The following is a 24,306-nucleotide window of genomic DNA, read 5'->3' on the forward strand; positions in this document are numbered from 1 at the left end:
CAGGATATCTATAAAAAAACAAAAGCCCTACTTATTTTGACAGTTTTCGCTTCTTCTGGGCTGTATCCCCCGACGCCAGCAGTTTTCTAAATAAGAAAAGTGATGCTGTTATATAACAAGTCCTGACGAGGAGATGCCAAAGATCAGGACACGAAGGAACAGTTTGCGAGAATATAGCTGAGGGCAAAAACCTGGCTTCCCAGTGAAATACACAATATGTTTGTGTATCTAAATTTTATCCTTAACGAAAACGACATTAAAAGCAAATAGACTGTTACAGCTCTGCTGCATTTTACATCCTAGGTTGACACGAGTTCACCTAAATAGATGACCCCATCTCGGTACAGTCTCATTACCCGCCATTACTAACTGTGGAAATCGAATCAGTTTTCCCACTTTTCCCTGTTTGACATCATGCGATTTGACTTCTGCAAAAGTCACAATGACACATTTAATACTGTTTGCAGTTCAGTCTAGAGCAACAAGGTGACTGAATAATAAGAAGTGTCATGTGTTCTGCCTCAAAAACGCCTGTCTCTGTTGTGCCAGGCTTCAGGAAACTGATTCAGATGTTGTTGAGGGCAAAGCTATAAAATGATGTTGGCTGTTCTTTACTCTTGACTTGACCTGAATCTGGATGGCCTTCAGTAACACTGTGAGGAATCTTTGAGTCGTTTTTGACCACGATATGTCCTTCAGTGTGCACATGAAAGAAATATGTAGGACTGGTTTGTTGCATTTGTGCAATCTCTAAAATTAGAAACTTCCTGTCTCAGAGTGATGCTGACAAACTAGTTGTGGTTCATTATTATCAGGATGTCCTAAAAACTCCCTGAAAAGATTCTGTTAAATTCAGAATCAAATGTAAACTCCTTCTCCTCACATACAAAGTCATAGTACCGTATCACCTCATTAGAGGACTTTGCTGTTTTGTGCTTCCTAAAGTATTTAAAAGTATACTGGGAGGCAGAGCCTTCAGCTTTCAGGCCCCTCTTCTGTGGAACCAGCTCCCAGTTTGGATTTGGGAGACAGACACTATCTCTACTTTTAAGATTAGGCTTAAACAGGTAGGTAAAACAGTGAGTGTTTTCAATGGAGCTACGGGAACATAGCAGGAGCTGTAGTGTTGTTGTTTTTTTTTAAAAAAATATAGCTTATAGTTCATGTGCCAAATCATGCATGTTTTGATGGAGCTGATCATTCAGTGTATGCTCATTGTAGAGAACCACATGGGTACGCTGCCATGGCTTATTTGGCTGGAGATGATGTAAATTTTGCATGTTTGGACTACCAAATAGAAGCAAGAGTCTGCCAGCTCGCTGGAGTTGGCTTGGTTTTTGTGACATTCACAAATTAGTCCCGAGCTGATGAGATGCAATTTAGCAAATAGCAAACTAACTTGAATCTTTAGACTGAGAGGAAATATAGTCTTTTCAGTGAATACAAAATGTAATGCCTTTTATTTGTATGTAAATGAAACATGCAAAACATAACCCACACGAGTCTACTCCACATAGACTGATAACCACCGCCGTTTCAAAGTTAAATATGAGAAAAAGGCTCATTTACTACAAATCGCAGAGGGCCAACTATGTGCTGCTGGAACAATGTGTTAACAGATGAGCTTATCATGAAATGTGAAAAGTGGAAAAATGAAAGCGCAGATGCTCCTGGAAACCACGAGCTGCCTTAAGCTCTGGCGGCAGAGAGGCTTTTCAAAAAGCAGGTGAAACAATGGTTTCATTAAAGTGAATCCATACTATTGACCACCTGAACGTCTTTTAAATCAGCTAAACTATACCTGCTGTTAATGATTCCTTCCTTCCTCTTGTTTTTAAATCTGAGACTCCTCCTTTTGTCTGCTCTCTTTCCTTCATTCAAATTTGTTTTCCCTCTTTTCACTCCTGTCATCAGTTTAATTTAGAATAGAAAATGAACACCACACAGAGAGGGAAGTCAAAAATAAATTAGAAAGCCAATATATTACATTAATTTCTTCCAGCTAATACATTCCCATCTCCGTCATATGAGACGGGAGGAATAACGTGGCCCGAAAAAAAGAAAGAAAAAGCTCAACAGGAAGAATTTCTGAGCAATTCGCACGTGATAATATGTGTGACCATGTCCATCATAGTGGGTCCATTGCTGCGGTCTCATCAACCCATGTGTCAGAACAATTGATGGGAAGCAGGGTGTAATAGGGCTCCCTGTCCTGTCCGTGCTGGTGCTCGATCTCCCGGGAGATTCATTCACACGAGACGCCGCCTGCGGCCCGCGAAGGAAAATGGAAAAGCTTCATGTGTAGAAATGAATCCTAAACTTCCAGCAAAGGGATGAATAAAACCTCTGTTTTAATAACGCGTCTGTTTTTGTTCCAAGTTTTTTTTTCTATAAAAACGAATTGATTTGGATATATGGACCGTGTACAGTAAGCTAACAATAAGATTGAAAGAAATGGAGATCTGCATAAGGACACTATTCCTTTTTGAGTTTGTAATGGATGCGGGATTGGATGATTTCCTTCCAGGTATGCGCGCCTGTGTGTGTAGGTGTTTAAAAGGGAGCGCGGGGGCTCCTTCCTTGTCTAAATGCAGCCGAGTGTCCAGGTGTCTTTTTCATACTGCACTTGAAACTGAATTCATTGGGACTCGAGTGCTGCTGGACCACCTCTGTATCAGCACCACCGGCACAGAGCATTCATCCATAATGTAAGAGTATGTGTGCTTAAACTGTTTCAGAGCAAACCTCCGGGCATACACCGGTGGGTGGTTGCTACGCTGTTGTGTTGCTCTGCTCTTGAACTGAGGTTGTAGCTTTACGTCATAACACACAAAGGGTTACTGAGAGCTGATGACAAGCACTGGATATGTAGTATCATCTGCTGTTGTGCAAGACGATTACCATTATTCGTTATTTATCGAACATTTTATTGCAAAAAGCATAAGAGATGAGTCGCTGTGACTCAGATTCTTCAGTCAAATAGGATTATATATGGCTATGACAGATAACACAGTCTGGAAAAAGAGTCAAGGGATCAAAAATTTGACGTATCAGCACCAACAAGACTTACACATCGAACATGCTGTGAAAAAACAGCTGAATTTAAATTTGTCGTGTAACGTATGTGCCACATCAATCCTAACTTACCACAATGACAAGGCCGTCATCACACAAACATACTCTCCGAAATATTGTTGGAGGTTTTGTTTTTCCTTCTTCTTATTGACACTTTGGGCACAATTTAGACATTTTCCTTTAGCAGTATACTCACTTTTGTTGCCAGCGGTTTAGACATTAATGGCTGTGTGTTGAGTTATTTTGAGGGGACATCAAATTTACACTGTTATACAATCTGTACACTGATTACTTCACATTGTATCAAAGTGTCATATCTTCAGTAATGTCCCATGAAAAGATTTAATAAAATATCTACAAAAATGTGAGGGGTGTACTCACTTTTGTGCGATATTGTATGTAGCAACGAAAAAATTGATAAATAACTTTAACATGTTTTCTATTTTAGACTCCTGAAAGTAGTGACAGTGCTGCAAACCCTTGGCCTTCACAGGTGTGCCTTGTCAGGGTCCATTTGTGGAATTTCTTGCCTTGTTAATGGGGTTGGGACCATCAGTTGTGTTGTACAGAAGTGAGGTTGGTACACAGCTGATGGCCCAATTTGACAGCTGTTAAAATTCATATTGTAACAAGAACCAATCAGCTAAGTAAAGAGGAAGTCCATCATTACTTTAAGAACTGAAGGTCAGTCAGTCCAGAAAATTGCTCAGACTTTGAATGTGCCCCCAAGTGCAGTCGCAAAAACCATCAAGCGCTACGATAAAACTGAGGACACATGAGGACCGCCGCAGGAAGACCAAGAGTCACCTCTGCTGCTGAGGATAAATTCATCCGAGTCACCAGCCTCAGAAATCAAAAGTTAACAGCACCTCAGATTAGAGCCCAGATAAATGCCACACAGAGCTCCAGTAGCAGACACATCTCACATTAACTGTTCAGAGGAGACTGCGCAATGGTGTGGGGGTGCTTTGCTGCTGACACTGTTGGGGATTTATTCAAAACTGAAAGCACACTGAAGCAGCATGGCTAACACAGCATCCTGCAGCGACAAGCCATCCCATCCAGTTGGCATTTAGTTGAACCATCATTTATTTTTCAACAGGACAATGACCCCAAACACACCTCCAGGCTGTGTAAGGGCTATTTGACCAAGAAGGAGAGTGATGGAGTGCTGCACCAGATGGCCTGGCCTGCACGGTCACCTGACCTAAACCCAGTGGAGATGGTTCAGGATGAGATGGACCTCAGAGTGAAGGCAAAAGGGCCAACGAGTGATCAGCATCTCTTGGAACTTCTTCAAGACTGTTGGAAAACCATTTCAGGTGATTACCTCATGAAGCTCACTGAGAGAATGTCAAGAGTGTGCAAAGCAGTAATCAAAGCAAAGGGTCACTATTTTGAAGAATCTAAAATATTAAACATGTTTTGAGATATTTCACACTAATTTTGTGTTCTAAATATTGTTCATTCAATATGTTCATTCATAGTTTTGATGCCTTTAGTGAAAATCTACAATGTAAATAGTCATTTTAAAAAAGCGAAACCTAACATAACCTTTCCCAAAACGTTGATTCTGTTCATCTGGACGTAGCGTTTTCAGTGGGAGAAACATTTCGTCACTCATCCAAGTGACTTCTTCAGTCTCAGATGACTGCAGGTTTCCCCGACCTTATAAACAGTACTCATGGCCATTGATCAATGGTCATGACAATTTGCATATTAATGATCAAGGAATTGATCCCACAGCCCATTGTTCCTTCAGTGGGCTAGTTTCAGTCCTCGTGAAAATGTACTGTGTATAAGGTTGTTTCTCCCACTGAAAATGTTACGTCCTGATAAACAGAATCAACCTTTTGGGATTTACTTACCTGGATGATTGAACATAAATCAGGACACAATGACCTAACCATTATTTTTCTTTCTTTATTTTCTTAAATAAAATAAAAAGGAGAAGATGTGCCTAAACTTTTAACTAGTTGTGTAGATGGCTAGTCTCGAGGCATTTGCATAAAATGCCATTAGGCTGTTGTATTCAACATGGCTGTTTCCATAAACTGTCACTCTCACCTATTTATTTTTAATGGGTTTACTTTAAGTATGAGAAGACATAATCAGTGCATATTTATCAGTACAATATCTTTTTTTCCCTAATGAATAAACTCAAAAAATGATTGACTGTACCTTTAAAGCATACCATTCAAATGTGAAAGTTACATGTTTCTGTGTAAAGAGCTGCAGCATTGTTCAGATGAACTTGTTTTTTGCTCTTTTATCTTATCAAAAAAGATCAGGAGCCTGGACCTCTCGGTTTGGTTGGTGTATGAATGCTGAGCTTGATTGTAACACCTGGGAGAACATCTACACTGATCATATAATTGGAGAAGAATCTGGACCATTTTTACCTCTGATAGTGCCTCAATTTGAGTGTGTTTGTTGCTAAAAACTGAAGAACTAGGAAATGGCTTGTTATGTCAGGCATTAGTACCGTTGCTCTGGTTACGTACAGTTGGAATAGTTATTTTTAGGGAGCTAAAGGTGGGGTTCATCTGTTTTCTAGAACAAATCATTATCCTTTTTTGTATTTGAATGACCTCTCTTTACTTGTTTAGAGCTTAATTATGCAAACAAATAACTCCAGTTCGTCATGATCATGGCAACAGCAAAGCAGTGTTACTAAATATAGTCTAATATTTGTTTTGGTTATTTTTACTCAGCTCATAGCCTCTCAAACAAAACGTAATACTGCATGTATATAACTGTGTATAAATGGTTCATCAATGGCTCATCAAGAGTTGTACTCTAAGACACTTCTTCAGCTGAGAATCAGAGAGGAGAAACACACAGTTTTACTTGCATGCAAGGGCAGCCACAGAGCACCTGCACCCAGAGTGAGGGCTCCTGGTCTTTATTTATATACAAGAAGAGTAATACAACAGTGAATACGTTTGTTCACTGGAATGTTGATGCGCGAGCATGTGCGGATATGTGTGTGTGTGTGTGCGCGTGTGTGCGTGTGCCAGGAGAGGCTCCTCTACCTGATACAGAGCAGTACCTGCTTATTAAGGTCTTATCTAGCAGGTACTGCTCCTTCCCTGCATGATAACGGGTCACAGTGAATTAAAAACAGTCTGAGTTATAAAGAGGTCATCATGCAGTATTCTATCATATGCAAACTTATATTATTAAAAGATTATACTGACTACTAAGTACAATTTTCTATTGACATATCATGAAGGGTGGAGCGTCATTTTTATGCTCATGCCTACAGATATAGTTAGAATCTGTAGCTACATGCAAACTCGTGTGTTCATTTTAATCGAAGATTTGTGGTTTAAAAGCTTACCTGGGATGAGAAATGTGAAATGAAAACAGTCAGATTTGACCATGCACCATTGCATTTAAACTGGGGGGGGCTCAAACCTAAGGCCCGCAGGCCAGAATCTGCCCAGCACAGATTCTAATCGGGTATACTGGACGGTTTTGGAAAACGTTTACAGCAGTTTTACAGCTTTTTCTACTGATAAAGACCTCCCCCATGGCAATTCATACAACACCAAAGTAATTAAGTAATAGATAAACAATTAAATAACGGGAAAGTTCATGTTTTCCCCTGTCTACTGTTTGTGTTATGTGGATCATTCTGCAAATTAACAAAAACTTTCTGTTTTATAATTACAAGACAGTCTGTGGCATGAGGTACCTGAACTTTTCTGTAACTTTACACAGTAATTTCTTACTACTTAAGCTCAGAGAGTTGTGCTGACAGATTTATTTATTAGAGCAGTATTTCTTTATCATGTAGAAAAACTGTACTGTTGAAATTCTTTGTCTTATGTTAGGATAGATGAGTGATTAAATGTGTAGTTAAACTTATTTACACTGACCAGAGGTGGCTAAAGCACAGACTTTCTATACTTAAGTAGAAGTACAGATGCTTGTGTTAAATAATACTCCAGTAAAAGTTGACGCACTGAAGGAACTTCTTCACTCAAGCAGAACTGAAAACATAACAGGCTCTGAAAGGTATTCAAAGTAAGAAAGTAAAAAGTAGCTCTTTGAAGGACAATTCTACCTACAATTTTGGTACAAAGGTAACTGAACCTTGTGCTATATTTTAATATAATAATAAAATAATATTATATGAATGCAGATATACAAATCTAAATTCTCATTCTAATGAATGTACATGATGTGATCAGCTGACCTGCTGCTCTTTGTGGATTTACACAACTGAATTCAACAAGATGTAAGCAGATGTTTCACAGATATCTCAGCTGATCTCTATTTCCTACACTGACATTACACTGTTTATAGTGTCTTTATACTAGACTGTATACAGTTGGTATAAAGTTGGTAATTATTAATGATTCTGTCATTATCTGAAATGCAAATTCATTTCTGCTACCCTTTAACCTAACTCTGACCATGAGCACCACAGCTGCTGTGCACCAGTCACTTTACTACAGCAGTCCCCAACCCCCGGGCCGTGAGTCGTTTGGTACCGGGCCGCGAAAGTTGAGGCTCGGGTGTGAAATTTATGGTTTTCAGGGTTTTTATTGTTAACTCTGTCTTATTTTGAAAGAAATATTTATGCGTTACCATAGCAACCAGAGAGCGTTAAGGGGCAGAGAGGAGGATGTTACTCTCAATGTTGTTGGCGCATTTCAGGAGGACGCTGCTAATAAAGTTACACAATTACACAGTGAATTCACGTTTATTATTATATTTACAAAAAACCACAGATTTTGTCTTGGTCGTATCATTTTATTTTGTTGTATTTATCCGCGACACCTTAAAGGCCTGTCTGTGAAAGTATTGTCGGACATTAAACGGGTCTGTGGCGCAAAAAAGGTTGGGCACTGCTGCTTTACTATACATTTACCACATTGATGCAAACTAAGTTGTTTATCCTGGACAAAACTACCAGTATTTTCTTGCAACATTTGATCTGCCCCATCTGCCCCTTAAAAGATGCCATTCCCTTCATGCATCCTCCTCTTCTGCAGTTCCGCAAACATAACTTACAGACACCTGCAGTCCTTCCAGCCATATAAACCCTATAGATGAACATAAAGTCTGTTTTGTAAGAAGTAGAAAGTACAGATATTTGTGTTAAAATTTAGGGTGTAAAAGTTGTCAAAAAAATAAATACTTAAGTAAAGTACAGATACCTAAAAGTTCTTCCCACCTCTGACACTGACAGATCAAAGTATGTGGCCCATGGTGTAAAATGAGTTTGACATCCCTAATTTAAGGTTTAAGAACATGTGAGGTGCAGCAGTGCATCATTCATCCAGAGCGTATTTTCCTGCTGTCTGGCTACGCTATGGCCCTCGGCTTTTGTGATGTCATTGAATTTCGGTTCCTGTCTTGTTATTTTTTTTCTTTCAGTTATTTTTTTTTTTCCAGATATTTGGTTTCCTTACATCTTGTTTCAGTTTCTACTACTTGTCTTCCTTTTGTTTTCTCCATAATGGTTTCCACCTGTGGAAACCTCTTGTGTTCCCTCTCTGAGTCCCCCCTTTGTCAGATAGTTGGTTCATCTCCAGTGTTTGTCCCAGTTTGTCTTTTTTCAGGGGGATTTTTGCAATAAGCTAAATAATAGACACCTTTTCATTTCTTTTGTTTGGCGGTTTTCCTGCATTTGTGTCCTCCCCATACCACACCCTGACAGATTAAGGCTGTGACTGTGGCAAGTATAGCATAATCACAATGTCCAGTCAATCCACAGAATGCCATTTTAGCCTGGAAGCCACTATAATTGGGAAATGAAGAAATGCAGAGGAAATGCCTTCAAGCATCTACATCACCGCGGAGCGACTGCACAGAAAAAAACTAAAAATTTTCAAAATGTTTACATGTTGCAGTTTTTATTTTGTTTATGTGTGTATATCTGTGTATATATGTGCGTACATATAGATATTATGTGGACTCTGAGATAATAATTACCAAATAACATAAGTTTATATTTTGTCCTACTCCTTTTTCAGTATGTAAATTGTGCCGTATTTCTATTGGCTATTTGCATTATATTATTTTTGTTGACATCTTCAAAATCAATCAATTAAAACTTGCATAATAAAACACGTAAATATGTAAGCCATTTAATCCTGACTGCTCTAAGACGCTTGTTTGAGTGGAGCACAATGCTACTGAGACAGATGCATTAATAGATCTATGCATTATTTAGTGTGTTTACTAACTGTATACCAAAGCTGTAATACCCTCAGCGAGGGGTCTCTGCCGGTTGTCTCTATAATTACGCGCTTTAGAATAGTTACTTGTGGAAATCTCCTTCAGCGTCATCAGTTAAATTCTTCATTCAAAGCAGTAAAACCCGCCTGTCAGGCTAGATGTGTGCTGCAGATAGACATTTAGCTCTTGGAGTGCAGACTTTTTGCTCACTTCCACTAAAACCTGAGAGTGAGAGCAACAGGTTGCCTCTTGGCTGCCATCTCGTCTGTCCACATCCCAAACACATACACAGCCCAAGAAGAGACGCCCAAAAGCAAGTGCCTGAGACACAACACACACATTTCACACACATGCACGCCTCCCACACCGCATGGTTAATTAATTCTAATTTGAACGACCGTAGCCTCACCTCCTACACTCATGCCTTCTGATGGTGCTTGGAGAAAATGTCTCAGTGATCTTCAGTGAGTGGAAAAGACGAGCAGAGTGAAGCAAAAGAATGAATGTGAAAATAGAAAAAATGTCAGGGGGAGGTGATGTGATTGGCAGAGACTCATTGTTCCTGTGTGGTGGCTGGGAGTTTGGCTCAAAGTTTTAAAGGCAGCTTTGGAAGTGGCAGCCAGAAGTGCTGGCTTAATTGGATGGAGATGGTCATCAAGTGTGGTGATAGTTTTTGGAGGACACAACGTCGAGCTCGGCTGCAATCAGTGCTAGGACACATCAGCTGATAGCTCAAATTTACACAACTGATATAAGGTGCTTTACTTTGGCTGCTTTAGCCTGTCCACAGGTACTGTACAAATGCAAGCTGCTTTACAACCCACCGACCAAAAGCAAGGAACCCACTAGCTTCTGGTTTCATCCATCCATTTTTTTCTGTTTATCCAACTCAGGGTCACAAGGAGGCTGGAGCCTTTTGTAATTATGTTCTATTATTTTGTTGTTATATTGATCTTGAAAAGTGATATACAAATAAATATTTGACTTTACTTACTTACCTCCACACACACACACCCCACCCCCATGCTGTATGTGCCTTAATCAGTGTTGTACATGGTGCCACTGATGCCTGGTGTTCAGTGCTGGCTTCTCGAGGCTTTATGAAATCCATGTGTGCACAAAAAAAAGGTTGGGGAGGTCCCAAAATGAAATCATGTTGCCACATAGATTAGATAATATTACAGTACATGGAAAAATCAATCTTCTTTTAACTACAGTGGTTCTCACTGAAGTACCATAATTCTTTTATGATGTCAGTAAACAGTTTACAGCAATTACACAACCTGGTGAGGTTATGATATCTAATGCAATTACTGGGATTATAGAGACTAGTGCGATAACCACATCTGTGCTCATGTCTTGCAGCTAATTAAGAAAAATATTTAAGTTTGAATGTGCCACTCAAACCTCCATGTATGGATGGCATATGGGCAATGAGATTGCTGCTGTAATACAGATATACAGAGAGTTACATTATTTGATGTACGTGCAGGTGAGACGAGTGCCGTGGTGGTGAAAAACTGTCCGTTGTGAACATTAAGACTATACAGAAAGGTGTTTAACCTGCGGTGTAGTCATTTTCCCTGTTCTTCCACAAGCAGCAAGATAGGCATGAAGATTCAGAGTAAAAGGTACACGTGTAACTAAGATGATTAAATCAGGTGTGCTCAGTGTGGTACATGTGGTATAAATTATATAAAACATAAAACCAGATTTTTTCTTGGCTCCTTGGGGGCATTGATGAAAGCAGAAAACACTGACAAATTATCCCAGCAGTTGGTGCTGAACAATGACTTTTTTACACATCCAGCAGCTACACTGGATTTCTGACATTTATTTAGATTCATATTAATGTCCCTCTGACAAATGTGATGCCAGTTTTTACTCTTCATTTTGGTGCATTTTTAATGCAGTTAAGACAAATAATATTGATGGCTTCATGGCTAATACAGCTAATGGCCCATCTAACAAGTGTGTGCTCCAGTGTGGGAGATTTGGTTGTCTTGGTATCTGTGTCTGTGTGTTGCATTGTGTATGGATGCATCTCGCTTACTAGCTTACTAGCAAGCTTAGTAAGCTAGCTTACTAAGCCACTGCCAAAAGCAAGGAACCCACTAGGTTTTGGTTCCATCTGGCCATTTTTTTCTGTTTATCCAATTCAGGGTCACGAGCAAGCTTGGTAAGCTAGCTTACTAAGCTAGCTAGCTGATATGTTAGCACTGCACCTGTTCAACCAGATACAAACAACCAACATCGCAGCTAACTAACTAAAATGCTAACTTTGGGGCTTCAAAATGCTCGATCCCAAACCAATAGGTGGCATCATGGTAGCTACGTCAATGGTGGGATTTATTGGGGGTGTTGGGCTACATCCGTTCATCTGCTAAACCAGTTTCATTCCTGGTGGGGATCAGTATTTATATCTTAAAACAGTTTACAGATCAAACAACACTAAAACCAGGAACTCTATTGGGCTTTCAGCAGATGATGATGAGTTAGATTTATTCAGCTTTTTATTAAGCTACCAAGCACTGGTGTTTCAGAGTGTGCAGCTTCTTCTGTTAGCTATAGTGCTTGTGACATTCTCCAGGTAGAAAACCGTGTTATAAAGGGTGTCTCTGAAGAAATTACCTGCACAGTTTGTTGGCTCTGCAAATGATAGTACAGCTGCTGTGATGAGCTGATATAGAGGAGCAGCTACCCTCCTGAGTGAAAAGATAAACCTTAACCTGTCCGCCATTCACTTAATCAGTCACAGCTGGAACTCGGGCTCCATTAGACAGGGCGAGTCATTTTCACGTATTTATTGACTCTCCAACTCCAGAAGTTTGCAGCTGATCTCAGTAAATGGAACAGTTTCGTCCTCCTCTGGTTAGAGATGCAGATGTGGGTTAAAGGCAGGTAACTTGCTGCAGGTGATGTTCTGCAAAAAGTAGAAAGAGTACATCATCAAAGTGGATTGTTTTCTGAGTTTGATATGTAGAAATTTAGTCTGCAGGGTGATATTTATATATTTGTTTATTTGTTTTTCAACCAACGGCATTTTGTTCTGGTGAAATATTAAATGTGTTTGAATGGCACAGTTGACCAAATAGCAATGAAGGAAGTGGGATTTAATTGAGTTTTATTCATACAGCGCCAAATCACAACAGTCACCTCAAGGCGCTTTCTATTGTAAGGTAGACCCTACAATAATACATACAGAGAAAAACCCAACAATCATATGACCCCCTATGAGCAAGCACTTTGGCGACAGTGGGAAGGAAAAACTCCCTTTTAACAGGATGAAACCTCCGGCAGAACCAGGCTCAGGGAGGGGCGGGGCCATCTGCTGCGACCGGTTGAGGTGAGAGAAGGAAGACTTTTATGACTAATATGTAATTATTTAAAGCGCACAGGATACAGTGAAATAAATATTGGTACTGATGACATATTTATTTCCTCCTCTGGCACACCTCAGGATGCTTTTGCGATTACCAAAAATATGTGATGAAATGCTCCCAGACCTTCCCCTGCGTTAATACCAGGACAGTCTGGGTGGCACAGTTCACACTCGACTTCAGTGTTGTCTCGCTCCTTTTAACGCCAGGGTCTTTGACACTGCGAGTGACCTCTTTCATATTAAACACTGATGATGTAAGCTTTTATCTGGTGCAGCTTTGCGTATTTTACTAACCTTTCCACTTTGCTAATGCAAAAATATTAATACGAACATGATATTAAATGTATGCAAAAGACTGCAGCAATTTTCTAATCTCTCTGTTACAGGCTCACACCATTAATACAGCTGCTATTTTTGACTTGTGGCTTAAATGCAGCTAACTCTCAGTGTCTTTATATATGTCTGGCACTACAACTTCTGGACAGGACTTTTGAACAGTGGATGGTGCCTTTAAGAGATTTTTCATCTGCACTGGCTAAAAAAAGCAAGGTAAAGAAGTTAAGTGTCAAGAACAGTTATTGATTTTAACAGAAACCCCTCAGAGAATCTTGTAATTGTGACTGTTTTTCACTTATTTGACAGCAAACAAGCAATTAATCCATATTTCATGGAGATGTAAGCATACTGTAAACTGTAGCTGCTTTGAAACATTGCTCGAGTACAGCTTCAGCGTCCTCTACATTTCAGACCCGCCACTCATGTTTCTATTAATTAGACTATTTGCAAGAAAAGGGCGTCTGCGTTCCTCTTGTACAGTTTCATTGTTCACTTTAACCTTATTTAACAGCCTTATTGACGCTTATCTCAGCAGGTAAGAAGAGCCGCGGCGCTCCAAGTCGTCCACCAGCATCGGGAAAATCAGCCTCATTAATAAAACTGTTAACCCATAACAGCTGATCAATAGCATTCAACCGATTTGCACCTGCATGATCAATGAGGCGGGTTAATCCTGCGTGGTTAGAGAAGCAGAGAGGGTGGGGGGAGAGAGACAGTAGGTGGATGGTGAGGATGTCTCACTTCAAGATCGGTCAACTGTTAAATGAGCAAAACTGAAGATTCTCATTTGTGCTTCCGCCCACTTTTTAAGCAGCCACTGACATCTAACACATATGTGGGTGTGCACAAACACTCACACCTACGCATGCCTGGCCATACGGCCCCCACTCACACACACACACACACACACACACATGCACGTGTGCACACAGACACACACACACATGCACGTGTGCGCACACACACACATGCATTATGAATGTCCTCGATTTTCCTACATGGATACTGTAGAACTTCTCAACATTTTGAGGCTTTACTTCAGATCAGAATGATTCAATGTTGTGTGCAATGTTCACAGATTGTTCACGATGAAACACACGCACACACACACACACATATAACGCAGTGTCACTGGATGTCAAACAGGCAGCTCTTGATGTGGAGTTTTATGATAAGCCAACAAACAATAAAAGTGAAGCTCTCCGTTGTATCACTGTAACGAGCACGCTTGCGCACGGCTCTCAAACACTCAGAGGGATACACAGGATGCCCACTCAAGGAAAATCACGCACACGCAGACACACACTCTGACGGCGCTGAGCAGGGAGTATAAAAGGGGCATCCTTCCCACTCAGCGCAGAAGTGCTCTCACTCTCACACACTCCTATAACCTGCTGAAGATCTTTTCTCAAGGTAAGCTTTATTTGCTTTATGGCAGGTGATTTCAGGCTTTTATGAGGATTGTTAAACTAAGAATTTCCTTCTTTTTTATTATTCTTTTGTTTTCTTTACAATCATTTCAGAATTCAAACACAGAGTCTATTCTAAAACAGACAAAAAGTGAGGTACAGAGGATAAAATCTGATATTTTTGTGCTAATCTTTAATTCTTTGAAAGCTACACATGCTCCCTCCTTATGTGTACAATTAGATGAAAATGATTTGACACTAATTGATAAACCAATTTCCAGAGATGTTTCCCAAAATCAAAATGGACATTTTTTTTCTGCAATAAAAATCAAGTCAGTTCCACCTGGTGAAGCTTCGTGATATCTACCCTCAGTTATCTAATGTGACCAGAGTGTGTTGCGCGCGGGTGACTGTGTTAATATGTTAATATGTTGCCCTCATTAACGTGTTGAGTCAGAGTAATTGTTTGCTGTGAAGGAGCGCTTGTCTGGCAGATGGTCCAAGCTGTCGTTTCTCACTCTGGACTGCATCTCTGATTCCTTCTCATTAAACTTCTGTTTGCTCCTCTCCCACCGCTCCCAGATGAATGCTGGGCTGTGTGTGTGTGTCGTGCTGGCAGTCCTGTGTGCGAGCTGTTTGGGGCTCCCCTTCTCCTCCCAGCCATTAGACGAGGGCCAGCGCCCCATCTCTGCTCTCTCTGAAGGTAAAAGTCGCGACACATTCCTCGCCATCACAGTGAGTTTTTGTGCCTGACTCGTGTTTTTCTTGCCTGTTTCGAGCAGCTGTCCTTGAGGCTGACACCCACACCTTGGGAGATCTCCACCTCCGACACAGGCGCTCTGCCCCCCAGCTGAAAGCTCTTCCTCTGGCTGAGGAGGATGCAGACTCCCGAGCCAATCTCAGTGAGCTGCTCGCTAGACTCATCTCCTCCAGGAAAGGTGTGTTAGTGAGTGTGAAGGATGTGGATTTAGGTAGCATCCTTTCCATGCCTGCAGCCATAAATGATATATGTGTTTAGAGAAGTGTCTGTGTCCATGTGAGTGTGAAATGAAAAACATCTGGCAACAGTAGTTTTTGGAGCGCAGTGCTTTTTCCTGCCTTCCCCTCCCCTCAGTCATGCTAATTACGGGAATTAGTGCACAACCAGCTTTGTAAAATGAATTAGTGGCTCTGAAAAGCTTTTGTGGTTTGAAAGAGCATGTATTACTGTGTAGAGCCTTCCGGCCACTTGCCTCATACCATCTTATTTCACTTTTGTTTTCCCCCTATCTGACTTCACATCACTTTTTTTTCTTTTTTTTGCTAAGGAAACAAACCCTCGATCCTGTCGTAGATTATAACGTCCAGCACTCACGTCTCTCGGACAGCTGACCGGACAGGAGAAAACACACACACATGCACAGACACACTGTCAGAATCAGACTTTTCCACTTGGCTTCCAGATACTGAATCTGACTCCTTGCGTGTCTCTTTGTAGGACAGTTTGTACAGACTGAAACATTTTGCAGAGCTACAGACAGACAGCGAAATCTTTTATTTTGGCATCAGTGGCTTTAGTGAGAAAACTGGATTTTACCCCATTCTTTAGCTCAGTTTTTCAGCTTAAGTAAAACACAAATATGTATTTGAGGTACAGCCGTACTTTTTATTTGCTGTTGTGTAATATCATTTATAAAAGTTCCCCAGACTCAGAAAGCGTTGGGCCAGACAGTGAACACTCTAAAATGTCAGAGGGCGCCGTGAAACTCATATGTAATGCCTCAGGGAATGTGTGTTTCTGTTAATCGTGCGTGTGCGATTGTGGGTGTCTGTGCTCATGTGCATGCTGTTCACTTGCATGTTTTGGTGTGGGAGGTGTCGTTATCGAGTCTTTCTGCAGCCAATCTTCTCAGCACGCCAGGGAGTTGAAACGCAGTGTGAATGCATGTGCATGCCGCCGTGTGCGTGCGTGTGTGTGTGTGTGTGTGTGTGTGTGTTGTGTAGGAGGATGTGGGTGGAAAAAAAACTGCATCTCTGTGAGCGCGCAATTGATTACCAAACGGAGAGCAGTTCTGCTCCAGTTCACTTGGAACAGAAATCAAAAGATCGGAAGCAGACGTGTTCTACAAGATCTCTGTGTGTGTGTGTGTGTGTGTGTGTGTGTGTGTGTGTGTGTGTGTGTGTGTGCGGTCATTTTACTGCAAAGCACACACAAATTTCTGCACACATGCACTGATACAGTGATCATGACACACAGGAAGGGAGGCTAATGGCACGCTGTCAGGCTAAACTTCAGCTGTGTCTTTAGTTTGTGTGTGTGTGTGTGTGTGTGTGTGTGTGTGTGTGTGTGTGTGTGTGTGAGAGAGAGAGAGAGAGAGAGGGAGAGAGGGAGAGAGAGAAATAGAAATAATGACGATGCAAGCCCAGAATCACTACCGGGCAATTAAAATGCCCAAAAGCCACCCAGTTTACCGCAGAGCGATCACAAAATGAAGCAAAGATGAGAACATTTTTTCAAAGCCCAGCTCACCAGCCAAATATCCTCAGTGCAGAGAGCCAGTTTTCGAATATTGTGGGCACTTTTTCTTCCAGAAGGCACAAATAAAAAATTAAGTTAAGCTGTAAGCTGGTAATGAACACAGCTAACTGCCAAAGTGCCCTTAAGTGCACAAAATGTGCCTTAAAAAGTTAGAAAAGAGATGCAAATTTAGATATTCAAAAGATAAATCCATATAAAGTCTATAAACTGCTTGGTTTATGAGAGCACTTATTTGCGTCAGCGTTTCCCACATTTTTTAATTTCCTGCATGTGCTAAAAACCTCTCTGAGGTTTCCGCTCAAGTTTCTTGCGGAATTAAAAGTCTGATTCATGTCTCTTACTTTGAAAATCAGAGCGTCTCTATGCAAAATAAGAAATCAAAAGTAAGATCTCACCGCAGAGAAGTTCTCAGCTTCTCTCATGCTCTCCTCACTCAGAGGAATACTAATTTCACTCATGCTCTTTTTCTCTCCTCCACCCACGCTTTTTCCCTCCTCCCCTCCAAGGTTCTGTGCGCAGAAACTCCACGGCAAACAGCAAAGGCGTCGGACCGAGTGCCAACCACCGGATAGCAGACAGGGACTACTTAGGCTGGATGGATTTCGGCCGCCGCAGTGCAGAGGAGTATGAGTACTCCTCATAAGGGGAAGTCACGGCTCACACCACCACCACCATATGGGCACAAGATAAAAAGAAGAAAAAAAAAAAACCTGCGCAAGCTGTCTCACAATAAGAGTCTATTTATGATGTATTTGTTGTACATTTGTTTGTAAAACTGTAATAATGCAATATACATACAGTATGCCAAATTTTGCAGAAAAGCTCTCACTGTCCAACTTTGTTCGTTTTTTGGATTTCTCTGGTTTCTTTATCATTCAAAGTGGAAAGGAGTCAGATGGTGTCAGGGCTTGTGGAAAGTAACCAAATAAAGATTTAAACTGTCGCTCTGCAGAAGTATTCTTCCAATAAAATGCACGCTGCTTAAAGTAGATCCATTAACATTCATTAACTGCTGTTACGTAACATGCGTGCCGAAGAACCAGATTATCTGAAACACTTCATTTCTAGTGCAATCATACGCCTTTATATAGCAAGGAACTGAAATGACAACATAAGCGTGGACTGATACTAAGTACATATTTACTTTGGTGACAGTTTATGAGGGTAGAGGCCTTGTAAATCAAAGGTGGCAGATAAAACATCCCAGTCAGGGTTAGGGTCTACTTTATTTAAGTGTTTCTACATCTCAGATTAACAGTTAAAAGGCACATTTGAACCCAGGACCTTCTTGCTGTGAGGCAACAGTGCATACTACTGCACCATTTAATTACTCAATTTGCCTAAATAAAATAACCTATTGCCTCATTTAAATAAAGTTATATGTTGTAACTGCTATCATTTATTTTGAGTCCCGGTGATTAAAGTAATAAAACCACTGGCTGTATATAAAAAATGGAAGTTGCCCACTGGTTTGTTGACTCACATTTTGAAACTCTAACATGTCAGAAGTTGCTATGTTTAGATGAGCAAGTTATCATCATCAGTTAATGCTCGCTACTTTAAATATCAACATCTATAAACTCTACATGTGCAACACAGAGACTACTGCTAACTGATGTTCTTCAAACGGCACAAATACCTCAAAAAATGATGGAGTGGTCCAATTCAGTGACCGGTCTTTGTGGAGTGAAACACTGCAGGCACTGATTTGCCACAGCTGCCTCTTAATCTATATATCCTTGCCTCTCAGTCCACAGTTTTAATAAGACATCACTCCCTGTGTATTATAAAGGAGAAAACTATGCATAGAGTTCCAGAGCGCTTTGAAGATGTTAATGTGATACTTAAAGGTCTGAGTCTAACATTGGAGTCTGTGGGGAAAGACTGGTTTTTCATTCTCGCCTCAAGTGTTCTTTAAAGGAAGTGGGGATTTTAGCTTTTCCATTTTGAAAGAGCCAAAGGTTGATAGTTGAATAAAACTCAAACTTAATAAATTCCAAAGTAAGCAAGCTCTGCTTGCAAGTTAGTTTAGCCGACTTAAAGATAAATCACCAAATCATGAAAGGTTTTATTTATTTATTGTAGAAAGCTAATAAGATAAGATAAGATAAGATAAGATAACCTTTATTAGTCCCACATGTGGGAAATTTGTTTTGTCACAGCAGGAAGTGGACAGTGCAAAAGTCATATAGCAAAATTAGAATACAATAAGAATAAAATACTGTACACAACTGTACAGAATAGAATACAATAAAATACTATATACAGTAGAATAAATAGAATAAAATATTCAATAGGATAAAAATAGAATGCAAATGCTTTATAGAACTGAGTAAAAATACAACTATGTCAGAAAAAGAATATTGCACATTAGTGTTATTGCACATGTGTGGATGTGTGTGTTTGATCAGTTGAAGTCTTTGTTGTGGAGTCTGACAGCAGTGGGGAGGAAAGACCTGCAAAATCTCTCCATCCCACACCGTGGGTGCCGCAGTCTCCCACTGAAGGAGCTGCTCAGTGCTGTCACAGTCTCCTGCATGGGGTGGGAGATGTTGTCCAACAGGGATGACAGCTTAGCCACCATTCTCCTGTCACTCACCACCTCCACTGGGTCCAGAGGGCATCCTAGAACAGAGCTGGCCCTTCTAATCAGCCTGTTCAGTCTCTTCCTGTCCCCGGCAGAGATGTTGCCGCCCCAGCAGACCACACCATAAAAGATGGCTGAGGCCACCACAGAGTCATAGAAGGTCTTCAGGAGTGGGCCCTCCACTCCAAACGACCTGAGTCTCCGCAGCAGGTACAGCCTGCTCTGCCCTTTCCTGTAGAGGGCGTCTGAGTTATGAGTCCAGTCAATAGTACTTAAATGAACAACAACATTACATATCAGTTGACAGAGATGTCCAACACACTGCTAGTGCAAACACTGTTTTTATTAACATTTGGACATCAACTGAAAAGCAAATCTTTAATCTCCGAGTCAGAGAATCTCCGAGTCGTCTTGGTCATGGTCACTAACTAAACCTTATCCCTGGTCATGGCCAGAACTTTGGAAACCACGTGATACATTCACTACAATTAAAGTTTAAAGGGACAGTGTGTAAAATGTCACCACTAGATGCTAGTAGATTGTAGACTGCACTCTCCTGAATTCAGTTTTCTTACCCCTCCCATTTTAAATCTATAATTCTAGCTATGGCGGTGGCTGTAAGACAAACAGCTCTGGCTGTAGTGATCGTAGACTGTTAGTCTGCCGTTTACCTCAGCTGTCATTATTTACTCTGGAGGAGTCTGATATGAGTCGATGAGTCAGTGAAGTTCACTTCTGTTCAATGACAGCAATAAAGAGGTGGATTTTTGAGGATATCCTGAACTTCTCTGTCAGTAAATACTGCTGTTTTGCTACTTTTAGCATCTGTTAGCTGGCTTTAGTGAAACTGTCTTTAGTGGACTTAATATTGTTGAACTTGGATGCTTAGTGAATGAACTCTCATACGATATAAGAATGTAATCAAACTGCTTATCAGAGGGAAAGTGTTATTTTTAGCACACTCGAGCCTAACATTAGCTGCCTTAATGTTAGCTGTTGTTGTTGTTTAGCTGACTTCCTGTCAGTTCATGTCAGGACAACATGGTGGCTTCCATTAACTGGCGCCTTCTCCTTTGCATTTTTAATGGATTCTAAGTTTATGAGAACACATCAATGTGTTGGAATACATAATTATGTTATGTCTATCAGTACATTATTCTTTTTTTCTATTAAATAACCTTAGAAATGACTGACTGCACCTTTAAATGCTGCATATGTGAAATAACATTTAAGAAAATCCTATATATTTAGAAAAACAAGTTATTAAATTATTAAATTAAAGTAGGTATGCAAAATGTACATAAGCCGGTGTAAGAAAGCAAAGTTTAAATATTAGCGTAAACTGAGCTAAAAGCACTCATTTGTTGCAAGCAAGCTGTTTATTTTCATTTATAGTGCATTTTTAGTGAAGCTGAACCTTCAGGATGAAGTACCGAAAGTGACTCCCTTGGAGCTAGTGGTAGAGAAAGACAATTACTATCTGATTCTGCCTGAAGAATAAAAATACACACCACAACTGGGCTGTAGCCATGGCCTTGGTGTGACGGGGGTGGAGTAAATCAGAGCTGGGAGTGTGGGGTCTATCATTCCCCCACTGAATTACATTTTCTGATCTCAGTATCTGCAAACATTGGCTCATCTCTCTTACTAATATATGCTTCTATCATCTGACTTTTCTCCTCACTGTACTGCTCTCTACTTTTCTTTTTCGTACACATGATGAAACTGTGTGAATAAAGGCCTGCTGCAGTAAAGTTGCTTGAACTGCAAGAATATTATAATACTAATCCATTGTAAGCAAGTACAACTACATGGTAAGAAACTACTGCTAACTGCATAAATTATATATGCAACACAGCATATATAGCCTACACTTTACTCAGGCTTGATGTCCCCTAATGAGTCAAATGTAATGTTAGACTGGAGCCCATGCGCACCATTTCTGGTCCTTGGGAGAATGTGTAGCTAATTTGATAACTAAGATATGTTAGCAGGTGATAGCAGTAGATGACTGGTTTGCAGCCACAAGTTTCAGGAAATAAAACTTTCACTAAGTGGTCACCTGGAACTACTGCAGCTCCTTTAGTGGCCATTTGAAGTTGCCTTAAAAAATGAGCCTATCCCCAGAGACTGTTAAATGTTAAAATACACAGCTTTACAAGCTTTACAGCATGTTTACAACCTCATATAAAAACAGTATTGGTCTCTATGGATGGTTTCTCCCTGGTCATTTTCTAAAATAGCTACTCCTCCTGATTACTGGGAGATGGCAAAATGACTGCTTTGGTTAGCATCGTTCTGACATAGGCAGCTTTAGCTTCAGCTAACAGCTGTGTACTTGCTGTTACCTTCACTAACTGGATGTTTCCACCATGTTTGTAGTGTTAGTGCCTTGTAGAACATTTTAATTAAATTAAATTAAATAACATGGTCTCCTGTGTAGTTCAGACCATTGTTTGTCATCCAGTTTGGATGACTTTGGCATCTATCTGAAAAATATGCATTACCTGACTGGTTGTGAGTTGTTGCTAACAGTAAAAGAAATTGTTGAGGGCCCATAGGTCTAGAGACCAGTCAGTGACTCACTGGTAACTAGGCAGAAGTTTTTATTCTGTAACAGGTTGGCAAGTGGTTGCTAGAGGTTGCTGGCAGACTCTAATGTGAAACTGGTCGCAAAGAGGTATGCAGTGCTGCACCAAAACCTCCTTGCAGTTGCTTTTGTCACAAGCAGGTTGCCGCAGTCAGTAATAGTGTGCATGCAAGTTGCCAGCCTGTCTGCAAACAGTTGCCAACTACTCGCAAAGCTGCACTGAATCTGTAAAAAGTATAGCGCCAACTGAAAACAGAGAACGTCTGCCTTTAAAGTAAAAGTTGCATATTTTGGAATTTGTTGGTCACAGCAACAAGACATGACACTTTTTTAATTTCACTTCTCATTTGCACTGCACTCTTTCAAGTTTCACTACAGTTTGGCGGACAGTGATTATTTATAAGTATTTTATTAAAAAATCTATAACATCAATCTCATGTTAAAGGGAAAGAGAGGTGCGTTGCAAGCATTGAATAATCACGCGAACACAGAGGTCATCCTATGCAGAAGATTAAAAACACCTTGCAGGGACATGAAGAATTATGGGTAATGATGTTGGCTTTAGAATATGATGAATGTAAAGGAGAAAACGTCTAAGGCTGACATAAAGGGACAACTTGGAGCAGCACAAAGGAGATGAAAGTCAGTGAGCGTATCATTTAGGGAGCCAGCTGGAGAAAGTTCAAAAATATCTTCAAAAGAACACTAAGATCGTTATGAGCTTTAACGTCTACGCTAAATATTGAAATGGCTTGAAGTGTCTGGGGGAAACTGGTATCAATTGAATTATTAAAGCAGGTCTGAATCTAAATCCTAATAATTGCTTTTGACTCCACTTGAGAGGCAGGAAAGGCTTTTGCGGAGTCTGGTATATTTTGGCGTGCTGTGAAAACAATGTAGGCAAAGAGAAAAGCTGATTTGACAGCTTGGCACTGACATTTAGTCATATTGTTTACTCCAGTCTACTTGACATTTTGGCTCTTTTCTTTGAAATGATCTTGAAAACAATACCAGTGGTTACAAAGGGTTATAAAGTTGAGCCTGTAGAAAGTATTAGCAGACACAATAGCCACAGTGGTGGTGAATTATAATGAATGATGCCCATTATGCTGCTCCTGGCTGTGTGTGTTAAGTGAAAGATGTGTCTTTGTGAGCGAGAGGTGGAGAGGGCGATCGATGAACAAAGCAGGTTCGGTGAATTATTCAATGAAGTGGGCTGGGAAACCCTGGGGGGAAAAGTTTGGTTTTGCTGTGCCTGTGTGTGTGTGTGTGTGTGTGTGTTTTGGGCATTAAAGCCACTGGCTCGAACTGAGGTCGCACATGAAGCAAAAACCTACAGAGCCTTGAGATTCACAGCGATCCATGGGAATCGATTCAACTTTCTGTTTAAAGAGCTGAGGCCAGAAAGGCTACAGAGCTAAAAAGGCTTAGGAAAGGTTTAAAGGCTTCAGTGGAACGAGCTGTAAATGTCTCCGTTTGTATCGTGCACATCTGTATGTGTGTGTGGTTTCAGAACTGTCAATGCAGAAATAAAAAAGGTCAAAGCCTACCATAAGCCTACCATATCCTATGTTAGGCAATTTGAGCATTCCTATATGCACAAGATTTTGTTTATGGGCAAAGCCACGCAGTCATGAAAGGAACAGGCGTGAGGCTGTAATGAAGTTCCAGCCACGTTGACGAGCAGATGGTCTGAGCTCTTCCTGAAACTGGCTGAATATGCTGCGTTTCATTCTGTTCTATCCATCTCCAAAACTTTCCTTCCTTTGACTTCAGATCTGTCATTTGAAACACATTTCAGAGGCGTCTAGAAGAAAAGGGCTTGTGGTAAAATCGGGAGTCTTTAAAGCTTCTGATGTTTGGAGCTGAACTCCAAAATGCTCCGATTCCAAGCTTACATAACACAGATTCATCTAACAGCACCGCCACCTGACAGTGCAGCAAAGACGCTGATGAGAAAATGGGATAGCTACGCATTTTGAACCGTTAGAAAGATGCTCTTAGTGTTGCTGCTAGTTGGGAATACATACAGTGGGATGCAACAGTTTGGGCAACCTTGTTAATAGTCATTATTTGCCTGTATAAATCGTTGGTAGTTGCAATAAAAAATGTCAGTTAAATATGTCATATAGGAGACACACAGTGATATTTGAGAAGTGAAATTAAGTTTATTGGATTTACAGAAAGTGTGCAATAATTGTTTAAACAAAATCA

The 24,306-nt window shown here is 40.5% G+C and overlaps 1 protein-coding gene across 1 annotated transcript; it reads left to right on the forward strand.

Annotated features, from left to right (window-relative positions):
* Nucleotides 1-14,283: 14,283 nt before the first annotated feature.
* Nucleotides 14,284-17,858, forward strand: LOC116320516 (cholecystokinin). Its single transcript, XM_031740132.2, has 4 exons — nucleotides 14,284-14,401; nucleotides 14,980-15,100; nucleotides 15,180-15,335; nucleotides 17,422-17,858. The coding sequence occupies exons 2-4, from the start codon at nucleotides 14,980-14,982 to the stop codon at nucleotides 17,556-17,558; spliced, it is 414 nt and encodes a 137-aa protein (XP_031595992.1). The 5' UTR covers nucleotides 14,284-14,401; the 3' UTR covers nucleotides 17,559-17,858.
* The last annotated feature ends 6,448 nt before the right edge of the window (nucleotides 17,859-24,306 follow it).

Source organism: Oreochromis aureus, linkage group 22 (genome assembly GCF_013358895.1).
Source record: "Oreochromis aureus strain Israel breed Guangdong linkage group 22, ZZ_aureus, whole genome shotgun sequence".
In the NCBI taxonomy this organism is placed as follows: Eukaryota; Metazoa; Chordata; class Actinopteri; order Cichliformes; family Cichlidae; genus Oreochromis; species Oreochromis aureus.